The 16,067-nt window shown below is 46.0% G+C and overlaps 1 protein-coding gene across 1 annotated transcript in view; it reads left to right on the forward strand.

Annotated features, from left to right (window-relative positions):
* LOC144604218 (kinesin-like protein KIF19) overlaps positions 1–13,984 on the forward strand; it is a 96,054-nt gene extending 82,070 nt beyond the window's left edge. Inside the window, exons 17-20 of the mRNA XM_078418432.1 lie at positions 2,997–3,527; positions 7,483–7,663; positions 9,287–9,394; positions 13,329–13,984. Coding sequence (XP_078274558.1) covers positions 2,997–3,527; positions 7,483–7,663; positions 9,287–9,394; positions 13,329–13,468 — 960 coding nt within the window. The 3' untranslated portion in view covers positions 13,469–13,984. The remainder of the gene's footprint in view (positions 1–2,996; positions 3,528–7,482; positions 7,664–9,286; positions 9,395–13,328) is intronic.
* The last annotated feature ends 2,083 nt before the right edge of the window (positions 13,985–16,067 follow it).

The raw sequence follows: 16,067 nt of genomic DNA on the forward strand, positions 1-16,067 counted from the left end.
CTTGGACGTAGGTGGGGAGGGATTTGACCAGGGGGGATAGGATGGAGTCGAGGTAGGTAGAGATAAGCTCGGTGGGGCATGAGCAGGCAGAGACAATGGGTCTGCCGGGACAATTGTGTTTGTGGATTTTGGGTAGGAGGTAGAATCGGGCCGTGCGGGGCTGGGGAACTATGAGATTGGAGGCACTGAGGGGTAGTTCGCCGGAGTTGGTGAGGTCGGTGATGGTGCTGCTGATGAAGGTCTGGTGTTTATCGGTGGGGTCATGGTCCAGGGATAGGTAGGAAGAGGTGTCTGATAGTTGTCGTCTGGCCTCGGTGCGGTAGAGGTCAGCACGCCAGACTACCACAGCCCCTCCCTTGTCAGCGGGTTTAATTATTAAGTCCGGGTTGTTGCGGAGTGAGTTGAGGGCTGCACGTTCAGGAGGGGAGAGGTTGGAGTTAGTCAGGGGAGTGGAAAATGTCACAGTCACAATGTCATGTTAACATGTCACAGTACAGTACAGTACAGGCCCTTTGGCCCACAATGTCTGTGCCAAGTTACGATGCCAAATTAAACTAATCTCCTCCACCTGCATGTGACCACCCTTGGCAGCACATTACAGGGACCCACCACTCTCTGCAGAGCACCTCAGAAAAAACCCCACACGGTCACAGGGAGAACGTACAAACTCCGTACAGGCAGCTCCCAGAGTCAGGATCGAACCCGGGTCTCTGGCACTGTAAGGCAGCAACTCTACCGCTGTGCTACTGTGCTGCCCATGCCCACTCTATGCCCCTATTCCAATTGGACTGTATAGAGTCGTACAGCATGGAAACAGGCCCTTCGGCCCAACTATGGCAAGAGGCTGGAAAGCATGAATGAACAGATGCCCAGCTGTACAAGAGATTCATCCTGACACCATGCACTTAAAACTCATGTTCTTTCATCAATTTACCCCTGGCTGAGCGGCAGCTAAAACATCCAACTCTGAGAAGTCTCAGATCAAAAATGTCAGCCAGCATTCAGAGGTTGAATGAAGGACTGCTTGGTTTGGAAGGAGTCATTCTCTGCACCGCAGGACTGAACTAGGAGTTGGACAAAGTCATTCTCTGTCTCAAGGAGTCATTCTCTGTCTCAAGGTAGCAATGGGAAATAAACTTGCAAACAGCTTTGGTGTGGAAGCAAGGATGCTGGTTCACACCAAAGATAGGCACAAGTAACTGGTGCTGGAGTAACTCAGCGGGTCAGGCAGCATCTCTGGAGTAGAAGGACTGGTGGACCCTTCTACAGGCTCACAAGCCGAAACGTCACCCATCCTTTTTTCTCCAGAGATGCTTCCTGACCCGCTGAGTTACTCCGGCACTTTGTGTCTATATTTGCAACCTGCTTTGCCAGTTTGCAAGCAAACCAAAACAGAGTCTGAAGAAGGGTGTCGATCCGAAACGTCACTTATTACTTCTCTCCAGAGACGCTGTCTTGTGTCACTCCAGCTTTTTGTGTCTATCTTCGGTGTAAACCAGCATCTGCAGTTCCTTCTTACGGAATTTGTAATTTCTTGGTCTGCTGCCTTGATTATTTATGTGGAAGATAAGGATTGAATATGCATGGCTCGACTGTGGCATTTATTTTGGCAGGTTGACTATCATATATTGTGTGGGAGACAAATTCTTCTGACTTGGATTTCTCTCAGCATCCATTAAATATGCTTTGGTTTAAGATATATCTTCCTGCATACAATCCAACTCAATAAATCAGGCTTTGATTTACAGTCATCAGTAGATTCTTAATCCAGAGCTCCCACTCATACAGAATGATGGTTCTCATTAATGGCAGCAAGTCTGCAATTAACATAAATCAAGTTTCTTGGCTCAGTACTAGAGTGTGAAAAGGTATGGGCTGCTTAGTACTACTTTCACAGTTTAGTTTAGTGATCCAGCGTGCAAACAGGCCCTTCTGCCCACCGTGTCCCCGCCGACTAACAATCACCCATACACTAGTTCTACCCTACGCACCAGGGGCAATTTACAGAAGCTAATTAACCTACAAACCCACGCATCTTTGGAGTGTCGTCAGAAACCGGAGCACCCAGTGAAAACCCACGCGGTCACAGGGAGAACATGCAAACTCCGCACAGACAGCACCCGAGGTCAGGATCGAATCGGGGTCTCTGGTGCTGTGATGCAGCAGCTCTACTGTCATCAGGTGACTTATCAGGTGACTTTTCATTCGGTTCAATGTGAGCTGAATTACTGTAGGAAGGAACTGCAGATGCTGGTTTATACCAAAGATAGACACAAAGTGCAGGAGTAACGGCACTGTGGCGCAGTGGTAGAGCTGTTGCCTTACAGCGCCAGAGTCCTGGATACGATCCTGACTACGGGTGCTGTCCATACGGAGTTTATACATTCTCCCAGTGACCTGTGTGGGTTTTCCCCGGGTGCTCCGGTTTCCTTTCACACTCCAAAGACGTACAAGTTTGTAGGCTAATTGGCTTGGTATAATTGCAAATTGTCCCTAGTGTGTGTGTAGGATCGTGTAAGTGTGCGGGGATCGCTGGTCGGTGCGGACTCGGTGGACCAAAGGGCCTGTTTCCGCTCTGTATCTCCAACCTAAATTAAGAAGCTGTATCGCTAAACCAAACTTAACTCAATGGGTCGGGCAGCATCTCTGGCGAAAAAGAATGGCTTCAGATCAGTTCAGTTTATTATCACATGTACCGGAGTTCAGTGAAAAGCTTTTGTTGCATGCTATTCAGTCAGCGGGAAGACAATACATGATTACAATCGGGCCATTTAGTGTGTGTATAGATACATGATAAGGGTAGTTCAAGGTAAAGCCAGATCAAAGATAGTTTCAGGTAGGAACCCTTCTTCAGACTCCCCGAAACATCACCCATCCTTTTCCTCCAGAGATGCTGCCTGAGCCGCTGAGTTACTCCAGCACTATGTGTCTCTCTTTTTCTGGGTGAATTTTACCTTCTTGTGCACTGTTTTTTGTTCTCTCTCTGTCCTTATCAGAAGCAGAGTCTGATGGGCCTGAAGGATTGGAGCAGGAGTCAAGCACCCAACACGCCGTCTGATGGGGGGAGCAGCAAATCAGAGCTGTTTGTGGTGAACAAGCAGCCGGGTGCTGGAAACCTGCAGGAAATCACCCTGGGAACGAAGAGCATCGCGGTCATAGCGGCAAAGAGGCGATCACGGGCAAACGCGGCCGACCCTGCTCTAGAACCCACGAGGGAGAAGGGGAGGAGGATTCAGTCTATGCGCTCTGCCGAGGAGACCGAGAAGGAGAACTGGCGTCACGTCGACTCCAAGAAAGACGCGTTGAACATTGAAATGAAATCTGTCGGCAAAGTCGGCAACCTCTCGCCCAAGATGGAAGGGATTGTCTTTGGAAACAGCCCAGACTTTGGCAATTCCTCCCCACTGACCTCAAGTGTGTCGTGGTCCAAACTGAAAGGGTCGAGAAAGACGGATCAAAGGGAAGATTCGACTGAAATGAAAGAAAGAAAGAAGAGATCCAGACTGTTTGAAATAAATTCTCAGAGGGTAAGACTGGTCGAGATCGGAACTGCTAATGGTGATGGGTTGAACATGGTGATCATTCCATAGTAACGTTCATAAGTGATGAGAGCTAAATTAGGCCAATCGGCCCATTGAGTCTACTCCGCCATTCGATCATGGCTAACCTACCTCTCCCTCCCAACCCCATTCTCCTGCCACCCGTACTAATCAAGAATCTGTCTATCTCTGCCTTAAAAATATCAATTGACTTGGCCTCCACTGCCTTCTGTGGCAATGAATTCCACAGATTCACCAGCCTCTGACTAAAGAAATGAAGTAAATGAAACTTCAAAAGTACTTCTACAGACACATAATCCAGTGCCATCTCTCACCCCTGCACTGCTGCAATACAAATAGCAATAAAATCCTTCTTGGACTCACACAGGTTTTTATCAACACATACCAACGTACACATGAAACACATTTTTTCAGCTGAGTGCACTGTGCAGTCTAATCTGTGCCACGACTATCAAAGCGATAAATAACCAAGTAGTCTGCATTATTTTGGGTGGTTCTGGAAGAAGAAAGAATGTTTTACCAGAGGACTCACAGAACTGAAAGAATAAAGAATGCTGTAGGAAGGAACTGCAGATGCTAGTTTATACCGAAGATAGACACAAAAAGCTGGAGTAACTCAACGGAACAGGAGAACAGAATGTGTCCGAGGAAGGGTCTCGACTCGAAACGTCACCTATTCCTTTTCTCCAGAGATGCTGCCTGACCCGCTGAGTTACTCCAGCTTTTTGAGTATGTCTTCTGCAGTTCCTTCCTACACAGGTAATTTTTTGGGTCGGTTCTGAGGAAGGGTTCCGACCCGAAACATCACGTGTTCCTTTTCTCCGTAGATGCTGCCTGACCCGCTGAGTTGCTCCAGTACTTTGTTTCTTATCTTCAGAATAGAGAATGCTGCTGGCTCGGCCCTTTAGGTTTGAACTGGTTCTAAACCAGGCTTGAGGAGAGATTTTCTAGAATGCTGGAAATAATTCGTAACAAAGATCATTAACTTTGGGTCAATGTTCTGAACTCTCGTATATTTTAATCCGCCCCCCCCCCCTTCCTATTTCCACACTCACCTTTCTATCCTGGGCCTCCTCCACTGTCAGAGTGAACCCACCAGCAAATTGGAAGAACAGCACCTCATATTTTGCTTGGACAGCTCACAACTTCTAATTTCAAGTAACTCCTGCATTCGCTCCCCTCCCCTCTCTCCCTCTCTTCTCCCACACCCCCCTACCCCCTCCCACCCTAGTTATGTAGTTGTCCTCGCTCCCAGTTCCACTAGTCGCCCGCTTGTATCCCTCTTGTTGTATCATCTTCCCCAGCCACCAATGGGCCATAATGAGCTCCACCCTTCCTGAGATCATCTGTTTCTGGCCCTGATTTTCTTGCCTCTAGTTTCCCCCAACACCCTCACACCTTTACTTCCAATCTAAAGAAGGGTTCTAACCCGAAACGTCACTTACTCCTTTCCTCCAGAGACGCTGCCCGACCCGTAGAGTCACCCCGGCATTTTGTGTCTATCTCCGATGAGCCTTGGTTATCTTTTTTAATGGCTTTCCTCTCCCAGGCGATACTGTGCCTGATGTGGAACACAAAGTACTGGGGTAACTCTGCGGGTCAGGCAGCATCCCTGGAGGACGTTTCAGGTCGGAGTGAAGGCCCGAAATATCACTATCCATGTACCCCAGAGATGCTGCCTGATCCACTGACTTACTCCAGCACTTTGTGTTCTACATAAGATTCCAGCGCCTTGTGTCTGCCTGCGCCTGGTTGTGTACAAATGTACAAATGTATCAGGTCTGGAGAACCTTCTGCTTTGATAAACAAATTGTCTCTTCCCAGCTTTTAGCTTCGATGTTGATTTTTTACTAACTTGCTACTCTTTCAATAGTGTCATGGGTTATTTAATATCCAGCCAAAATGGTACACTGACTCTTGATTCAAACCACATCTGAAAGATAACACATCCATCATTCCTTCAGCGCACCACAGAATTGTGAGGTGATGTGCCAACATCTTTGTGTGAAGTTATGAAATCCATAATCTGATTCGCATCCGAGGCAAGAGTGTAATTAAATGAGCCAAATTGTTGAGGTCGAAAGCTGATAATCAGAACTATTTGCTGGATCCTGATCTTGTAAACATGTTGTTTAGGTCAGAGATACAGCATGGAAACAGGCCCTTCGTCCCACCGAGTAAACGCTGACAATTGATTGCCCGTTCACACTTGTTCTATGTTATCCCACTTTCTCATCTATTTCTGACACACTTGCGACAACGTACAGCGACCAATTAATGTGCAAACCCACACGTCTTTGGGATGTGGGAGGAAACTGGAGCACCTGGAGGAAACGCACGTGGTCACAGGGACAAACGTGCACACAGACCGCTCCCGAGATCAGAATTGAACCCTGGTCTGTGGCACTGTGAGGCAACGGATCTACCAGCTACTGTGCTGATCATTCTCAATCAGTACCCCGTTCCTGCCTTCTCCCCATACCCCCTGACTCCGCTAACCTTAAGAGCTCTATCTAGCTCTCTCTTGAATGCATTCAGAGAATTGGCCTCCACTGCCTTCTGAGGCAGAGAATTCCACAGATTCACAACTCTCTGACTGAAAATGTTTTTCCTCATCTCAGTTCTAAATGGCCTACCCCTTATTCTTAAACTGTGGCCCCTTGTTCTGGACTCCCCCAACATTGGGAACATGTTTCCTGCCTCTAAAGTATTGTGTCCCAACCTCACATCTTCCTGTTCTGAATTCCATTTATCACATTTTTCACAATCTTTTTAATGCTCCCATCTACAGTATACTGCTTGACTTTGTGTCATTGGAATACGTGTAGCTTTCCAGCCCATCATCCAGTCTGAAAAAGGGTCCTGACCCGAAACGTAACCTGTCCCTTTTCTCCAGAGATGCTGCCTGACCCGTTGAGTTACTGCAGCATTTTGTGTCTATCTTTGGATTTGGAGATTTGTCATCTAACTTGCCGTTGATTTCTTTCATCACTATTATTAAGGCAGGCCCCTGCTCCCATTAATCATTAAATTTCTCAGGATTTCCTGACAGCTATCCTCTATCTCCACATTTCAAGATTTTCCTATTTATAATTTCACGATTATCCATTTTGAGATGCCACTTTACACCGGGCTATCTGCCCTTTGTGTTTATTGCTTGATGTTTTGAAAGGTTTTTCCCTGTATTTGTCTGGTGGATTCTCAGTTACAATTGGCCTTGGGTATTTAATTTTTTGCCTGTTATCAAATGCATACAACATTCTATTCAACGCTCTATTAAAAATATTGAAATTTTAAATGGATAATAAGGTTGTACAATAGATGGTTATAGTGATGCCACTTGTTTTACCCCTCTACTCTGCCTCGGTAAGGCCAGCAGCATAATCAAGGACCAGTCTCATCCCGAACACTCCCTCTTCACCCCTCACCCAGCAGGCAAGAGGTACAGAAGTTTGAAAACGCACGCCTCCAGATTTAGGGACAGTTTCTTCCCAGCTGTTGTCAGGCAACTGGCCCATCCTATCAACAACTAGAGAGTGGTCCTGACCTACCATCTACCTCATTGAAGACCTGCGGACTATCTTTAATTGGATGTTACTCGACTTTATCATGCACGAAGCATTGTTCCTTTTATCCTGTTTCTGTACGCAGTGGACTGTTTGTTTGCCTTTCAGCTTACTGGACAGAGTGCAACAAAAAAGCTTTTCACTATACGTTGGTACACATGACAATAAAGTTTAATTTAGTTTAATTTGTTTGAGTTTAGTTTATTGTCCCGTGTACCGAGGTACAGTGAAAAGCTTTTGTTGCTAACTAACAGTCCCTCCCCACGATCTTCTAACTCTAACGCTTACCTTTAAATCATGCGCTAATGGTTAGTGCATCATTTGCATCTAAAGCAGTTTTTTCTTCTGCTCCATAGGTTCCTAAACTCCGGTCAAACCCCTCACGGCCACCCAACATCAAGAGCGTGTCCGATAACAGGTTCTCGTTAACCCCACACCTCTCCCAGAACTCTAATCTCAAGCCGAGCGTCGTGCCAGTAAGGAACGCCAACCTGCCAACGGCGGCAAAGATCAAATTCCCACTCAACTATCATTCAGGTGATTCTCCCTTTGCTTGGTGCTACTGCTCTCCCCTGCTTACGGTCTACATCAGAAGAAGGGTCTCGACCCGAGACATCACCCATTCCTTCTCTCCAGAGATGCTGTCTGTCCCGCTGAGTTACTCCAGCATTCTGTGTCTATCTTCGGTGTAAACCAGCATCTGTAGTTCCTTCCTACTACATTTTAATAACTTGCTGCCAGTCTCCTCTCCTTTCTAAAATCCGACAACACAGGAACCCAAGGAAAGCAAAGAAGACCTGTCAGAATTATGAACCAAAACTCATAAGGATTAATCATAGAACGTTGCTCTGTTTATTTTTTAAGTTTCTGATTATCCTTCTAACGTTGTTTTTAAATCCTTAATGTTTAAGTTAAAAAACATCCTGGGTGCTCTGATAACCTGGTCCCAGATTCAATTAAATTATAGATTTTTAAACATTATTGTGGCATAGCAGTAGAGTTGCTGCATTAGGTATTAGAATTAGGTATAGCTGACAATAAATTAAACTAAACTAAACTCCTAACACGTCAGGTGAAAAAGTCTCCTCATCTTCTCTCTAAACCTTCCAGTAATTAGGATCTGAATAAGGGGCCCGACTTGAAACATTGCCTCTTCATGTTCTCCAGAGATGCTGCTTGGCCTGCTGAGTTGCTCCAACAACTTGGATAGAGTGGATGTGGAGATAGAGATAGGCTTGGATAGAGTGGATGTGGAGAGGATGTTTCCACTAGTGGGAGAGTCTACGACTAGTGGACATAGTCTCAGAATTAAAGGACGTTCTTATAGGAAGGAGATGAGGAGGAATTTCTTTAGTCAAAGGGTGGTGAATCTGTGGAATTCTTTGCCACAGAAGGTTGTGGAGGCCAAGTCAGTGGATATAATTTAAGGCAGAGATAGGTAGATTTTTGATTAATACGGGTGTCAGAGGTTATGGGGAGAAGGCAGGAGAATGGGGTTAGGAGGGAGAAATAGATCAGCTATGATTAAATGGCGGCGTAGACTTGATGGGCCGAATGGCCTAATTCTACTCCTATCACTTATGATCTTATGATCTAATGACCACTGGGTGTCTTTTTTAAAACTAATTCATGCTGACTGTCCATTAATATCTCGTTTGTTCTCTAGGATGGATTCCAATAACTTGCTCATCACTAAGTTAAACTAACTAGCCTGCAATTACACGGTTTATCTGTCCTTCCCTCCCTCCCCTTTTAATGTTCATAGTCCTCCAATCCTCCAGCATCACTCCAGTGTCAGTACTCACTGAAAGACTATAGTTGAAGCCTCTGCAATTTCTTTGCACGTTTCTCTCAACAGCTTGAGATTTATTTTATTTGCACCTGGCAGTATTTCATTTTGAAGAACGATAAATCCCTTAAAAATTCCTCTTTTACTGTGCTATTTGATATTTTGCACCCATTCGCCCATTCGGCTGACACACAATGTCGGCATCATCTCCCTCTATTGTGTAGACGGTTGCAAACTATTATTAATAGCCGTGCCCACATTTTCCAACAGCAGCTGCCCTTTGAAGCAATTTTTAAAAGAAAATAGACGCTAATGTAGGTTTTAATGGAAAGATTGAAAAGAGTCTAACGATAATCTTTGATGATTTGCAGGTGAGAGCCAGTTGCAGAGGATTGAAGTCAGTAACACTGCACCAAGCACCATTCACCAGAAAAATGCCGAGGGGAGTCAGGGGCTAATCTTGCCGAAGCGAGTGAGAGGTCAGCTATTCGTGTTTATGTATAATAACAGGTGCACATTAACTGCAGAACATACAACTGCATGAAATAGGGGCGGGCCACAACGCCACTCGTACCTGCTCCACTGTTCAATATGACCATGGCTGATCCGATTGTAACCTCAATTATCACAGCAATAGACAATAGGTGCAGGAGTAGGCCATTCGGCCCTTCGAGCCAGCGCCACCATTCAATGTGATCATGGCTGATCATTCTCAATCAGTACCCCGTTCCTGCCTTATCCCCATACCCCCTGACTCCGCTATCCTTAAGAGCTCTATCTAGCTCTCTCTTGAAAGCATTCAGAGAATTGGCCTCCACTGCCTTCTGAGGCAGAGAATTCCACAGCACGGAAAACAGGCCCTTCGGCCCACCGGGTCCGCACCGACCAGCGATCCCCGCACACGAGCACTATGCTGCCTGTCCTGCTGAGTTACTTCAGCATTTTTATGTCTACCTTCAGTGTAAACCAGCACCTACGGTTCCTTCCCACACAAAGTACATTTTCAGTTCAGTTCATTGTCACGTGTACTGAGGTACAGTGAAGAGCTTTTGTTGCGTGCTAACCAGTCAGCAGAAAGAATACACGTGATTACAATCGAGCCATTTACAGTGTATAGATACCTGTACATGATAAGGGAATAACGTTTAGTGCAAGGTAAAGCCAGCAGTCCGATCAAGGATCATCGGAGGTACACCAAAGAGGTAGATGTTGGATCTTTCACTCATTTGACTGAATAATGCATTTCACCTCGAATTTTTTTTTTAGATATGGCTTCTGTAGACCTTTGTCAGGATTTACCCGTAAATATTGTCTAAGCTGCACATATTCAAACTTCTTCCCACATGACGGAGTGCAGCAATTTCCTTCCTACAGATAATGAGATTTTTAAGCAGCATAGGCAGGGAACTTCCTATCCAGCAGCCAAACGGCAGCTGACAGCCATGAATCTATGATGACCCGAGAAGTTAGATTAATGTTTGGGTTGCCGCAGATTTAAATGTGAAATATTGATCCGATTAAACATAAAGCAAGGGAACTGGTGCAGAAAATGAAAGACCACGTACCAGTGTTATTGATGAGCCTTGGCTGTTCCTTTATTTATTTTTATTACCTGAATTGGAGTCGACTGTGAATCAATGCAGCAGAGGGTAAACACGGGTTAAATGGAAATAATTTATTCAGTCACGGTGACTGGTGGGGTCACACCTTCTGAAACAAAAGCAGAATTCATGACTCGAATGCCTTAAATCAGTGACGTGGCTGGTAGAGCTGCTGCCTCACAGTGCCAGAGACCCGGGTTCAATCCTGACCTCGGATGCAGTCTGTGTGGAGTTTGCATGTTCTCCGTGACCACGTGGAGTTCCTCTGAGTGCTCCGGTTTTCTCTTACAACCCAAAGACCTGCAGGTTTGTACGTTAATTGGACTGTAAGTTGCCCCTAGTGTGCAGGGAGTGGATGAGAAAGTCGGATAACATGGAACTAGTGTGGAAACAAGGAACTGAAGATGCTGGTTTGCAAAAAAAAGGCACAAAGTGCTGGTGTAACTCAGCAGGTCAGACAGCATCTCTGGAGAACATGGATAGGTGGCGTTCTGGGTTGGGACCCTTCACCAGAGGAGTGTGAACGGGTAATGGATGGATGGTGGTGGGCCGAAGGGCCTGTTTCCATGCTGTTTCTTTCAAACAAAATCCTTACATTCTGATTTGATTTTTTATGTTAACAGTGGCTTGCTTGCTTTCCATTTGGCATGTTAACATCGGGGCGGCACGGTGGTGCAGCAGTAGAATTGGTGCCTCACAGCGTCAGAGACCCTGGTTCGATCCTGACTACGGGTGCTGTCTGTACGGTGTTTGCACGTTCTCCCCGCTTGGGTTTTCTCCGGGTGCTCCGGTTTCCTCCCACATTCTAAAGGCGTGCGTGTTTGTAGGTTAACTGGCTCCTGCAAATTGTCTCTCGTGTGTAGGATAGAACTGGTGTACGGGGTGATCGCTGGTCGGCGAGGACTCAGTGGGCCGAAGGGCCTGTTTCCACGATGTACCTCTAAATCAAGCTTAAAACGTTTGAGCAGTTTTATTGGGTGGTTTCTGCAGCAGCTGGCGTATTTGAGTAAAAACCTCCCGAGCAGAACTCAAACCTCACCACAAATATTAACGTTTTTCCTGTCCCAGAAGAGACTCCAGACTCTGTGGCTTTGTAACCGCTGCCTGCTGAAGGGAATGTTACCCGGGCCAGCTCTGCTTTCCAGAGCTGCCTCTCACACTGCCCGTCCAGCGAGTAGATTCAATGTCAAGACTGCTTGATTCCAGGCTGACTTCCAGCTTAAAGATGAAATGAGCCCAGTGGGGAATAAATGGAACCAGAAAGGGAATAAAGATGTCATTATCCCTCTTGCTCCTATTCCCCGGGCAGGTCCGATGCTTAGTTACTATTTCCTTGCCTCTTTACTTTGCTATCTGCTCTGATTGAAATTCCATTCAAAACATTATTCATTTGGTAGTTTTCAACAGTGCATTGATAAGGTTAATAAAATGCAATTTTAACAAGGTATTTGGTATTAATTATATCCGTGAGAACTACATTCGGGCAATGTTTAATGGAGAAGTGTGGGTGCAAGTATTTTTTACACAATTAGTTAGTTTGTTTAGTTTATTGTCACGTGTGCAGCAAAAAGCTTTCGTTGGTGCAGAAAGACAATACATGATTACAATCGATCCATTTACACTGTATGATAAGGTAGCGGCACTGTGGCCATTTTGTCCATATCCCTCCAATCCCTGTACATGCATGTGCCTGTCCAAAAACCTCTTATATGCCACTATTGTATCTACCTCCTCCACCACACCTGGGAGTGCGATCCAGGCACATACCACCCTTTTAGTTTAAGGGTAGACCCAAAATGCTGGAGTAACTCAGCGGGTCAGGCAGCATCTCGGGAGAGAAGGAATGGGTGACGTTTCGGGTCGAGACCCTTCTTCAGACTGAAGCTAGGGGAGGGGGCGGGACAAAGATAGGATGTTGTCAGAGACAGGAAGACCAGTGGGAGAACGGGGAAGGGGGAAGGGGAAAGAGTGGGACCGAGGAACTATCTGAAGTTAGAGAAGTCAATGTTCACCGCTGGGGTGTAAACTGCCCAAGCGAAATAATGAGATGCTGTTCCTCCACTTTGCGCTGGGCCTCACTATGACAATGGAGGAGGCCCAGGACAGAAAGGTGAGATTGGGAATGGGAGGGGGAGTTGAAGTGTTTTCCTACCCCTTTTGTTTAGCTTAGTTTAGTTTAAACATACAGGGCAGAAACAGGCCCTTCAGCCCACTGAGACTGCACCAACCAGCAATCAAGACTCTTCCTCAAACCTGGAGTAACTCAGCAGGTCAACTCTGGAGAAAAGGTCTTCTGGAGAAGAAGGGTCTCGACCCGAAACGTCACCTACTCCTTTTCTACAGAGATGCTGTCTGACCCGCTGAGTGCAGTTTAGTTTAGAGATACAGTGCAGAAACAGTCCCATCGGCCCACCGAGTCTGCAGCGACCAGCTATCTCCGTACACTAGGACTACACACTAGGGACAATTTACAATCTTTACCGGAGCCAATTAACGTACAAACCAGTGCGTGTTTGGCGGGTGGGAGGAAACCGGAGAACCCGGAGAAAACCCATGCGGTCACGGGGAGAACATACAAACTCCATATAGACAGCACCCGTAGTCAGGATCGAACCAGGGTCCCCGGCGCGGTAAGGCAGCAACTCTACCGCTGCGCCACTGTGTCGCCCGGAATCTCACATCACGTATCAGTGCTATTAATGAGACCATTAATTTCCATTTTTCTGTTTCAAGTGCTAATGGTGGTAATGGAGATGAAAGCAAGGGTGATGTAAATCAGATTATTTTTCCTCTTTTCCCACTACAATTGCAGGGCCAGGTAACGTCGCCAGCACGCAGCAACTCCAAAGGCATCCCGGAAACGTCAAAAAAGGAAGTAATTTGCTTTTTAGACCCCACAGGACATCTGATGCAAATCTACATATCAGAGGAGACAGTAAATACAGGAAATGAACAGTTCCGAGGAAGCACGTGGGCAATGGAGACGGCCGATTCGTGAAATAAGACGCAAGGATTGAGGACAAATCTGAAATGAACTTAAACCAGGATCGTGACATTGCCTGACCTGATGCGAATTCCAAAGAAATTCATTTGAGACATTTCCATTTTGTTTTTGGCGAAGAAAAAAAGACGCAGGGAAATCATTTCCTGCATTCCTTCAATCCAGAGTGCAAATGACTTCAAGTAGTATGACTACGGTTGAGCGTGCTGACTTAATGAACAAGGATCCAAGCATGGGTGGACTGTACATGAGCGGAAACTCCAAAAAGCTTCAGGAGCAATTCCTTTGAGGGCTATTGACCAGTCGATCGTTGGTACTGTAGGCAATGAATTAACTTTGTTGCCATTTGGGTCAGCAAAGCTATTGGCAGCTATTAGAATTTACAATGATTGTATCTTGTAACAAACCACAAAAAAATTGTAAATTTCTTAACATTTTAAGCTGCGATTACCGAAGCATCTGAATAAATCTACCAAGAGTATACTTTTTGTTCTGCATCATATAAGTTTTCACATTTCCTGTTGCGACTTATTTCAGATGATCGCTGGCAAGAGTCAAGAGCAAGAAACAAGGAACTGTAAATGCTCGTTTATACCAAAGACAGACTCAAAGTGCCGGAATAATTCAATGGGTCAGGCAGCATCTCTGGAGAAAAAGGATGGGTGATGTTTTGGGTCTCAACTTCTCTCCAGAGATGCTGCCTGACCTGCTGAGTTACTCCAGCACATTGTGTCTATCTGATACTTAATGTATTTTTCACATGAAGTAATCAATTGTATGAGTTGTACTCCAATCAATATGCATGACAATACAAAATAGTCTGAGAATAATAAGGGATTGTAAATTACATGAATGATAGCGAGTAAAATAATAGTATAATGTAACTGACTAACAACTGTGCAAAGGCATACATATGTGGTCAATGTTTGACAGGACCCATTGTAAAACAAATGGCATCAACGTTTAAAGATTTATTGCTGGAAATTGGCTCCATCTGCACACATTTTCGATGTCGTGATTACTTCCAGGTTGCTAAGTACCTATGAGGAATTTGGCGTAGACCCTTCTGTGCACAATCCCTGGCATCAGTTGATGGTGTTACCATGTGCATTGTGGCCATTTCTGCAATTGCCTAACTAAATTGATTTTTCAAGTTGAGACCTTTGTTTATTGGGTGTAAGAGAGGGCGGCACGGTGGCGCAGTGGTGGAGCTGCTGCTTTACAGCGCCAGAGACCCGGGTTCGCTCCTGGCTAATGATTCTGTCCTGTACGACATCTGTACGTTCTCCCTGTGACCACGTTGGTTTTCTCCAGGTGCTCCGGTTTCCTCCCACATTCCAAAGACCTGCAGATTTGTCGGTTAATTGGCCCTAGTAAATTGACTGGTTAGTAAGCAACCAAAGCTTTTTCCTGTACCTTGGTACACGTGACATTAAACTAAACTCAAGTAGTGTGTGTGATGTTAAACTGGGATCCGAGCATCTCCAGGCTGTGTAACTCTCAAGTTGCAGAGATAACTGCCTCAGTCATCATCTTTCCACTCGCATTGTGCGAGGCCACTCCTGGTGTGGGATTGATCAGTGAGTGATGAACGACCACACACATTGTAGGAGCAATGAACTGCAGAAAAGGACACAAAATGCTGGAGTAACTCACCCAGTCAGGCAGCACCTCTGGAGAACATGGATAGGTGACGTTTCGGGTTGGAACCCTTCTTCAGACTGAAGGGTTATAACCGGAAACGTAAATCTATCCATGTTCTCCAGAGCTGCTGCCAGTTGAGTTTAGCTTAGCTTAGTTTAGTTTAAACATACAGGGCAGAAACAGGCCCTTCAGCCCACTGAGACTGCACCAACCAGCAATCAAGACTCTTCCTCAAACCTGGAGTAACTCAGCAGGTCAACTCTGGAGAAAAGGTCTTCTGGAGAAGAAGGGTCTCGACCCGAAACGTCACCTACTCCTTTTCTACAGAGATGCTGTCTGACCCGCTGAGTGCAGTTTAGTTTGGAGATACAGCGCAGAAACAGTCCCATCAGCCCACCGAGTCTGCAGCGACCAGCTATCTCCATACACTAGGACTACACTACACAGTCGACAGGAGAATTAGTTTAGTTTAGAGATACAGCGCAGAAACAGGCCCTTCGGCCCACCAAGTCTGTGCTGACCAGCAATCCCCGCACACTAACACTATCCTACACACGCTAGGCACAATGCTACCAAAGCCAATTAACCTACAAATCTGAACGTCTTTGTAGTGTGGGAGGAAACCAGAGCACCCGAAGAAAACCCATGCAGGTCACGGGGAAGAACGTACAAACTCCGTGCAGACAGCACCTGTAGTCAGGATCGTACCTGGGTCTCCGGCGCTGTAAGGCAGCAACTCTACCGCTGCGCCACCGTGCCAACCATCTGCCCTGTGACCAGCCCTTCACTGACATGACTGCTGCAACATCTTCATGCAATTCCTGACGGGAACTCTACACACAACCCGATTTTGCAGATGATTCTAAGGTAAATTGACATAATGTTATTTTCAACAAACCTTTGCCC

Source organism: Rhinoraja longicauda, chromosome 21 (assembly GCF_053455715.1).
Source record: "Rhinoraja longicauda isolate Sanriku21f chromosome 21, sRhiLon1.1, whole genome shotgun sequence".
Classification (NCBI taxonomy): Eukaryota; Metazoa; Chordata; class Chondrichthyes; order Rajiformes; family Arhynchobatidae; genus Rhinoraja; species Rhinoraja longicauda.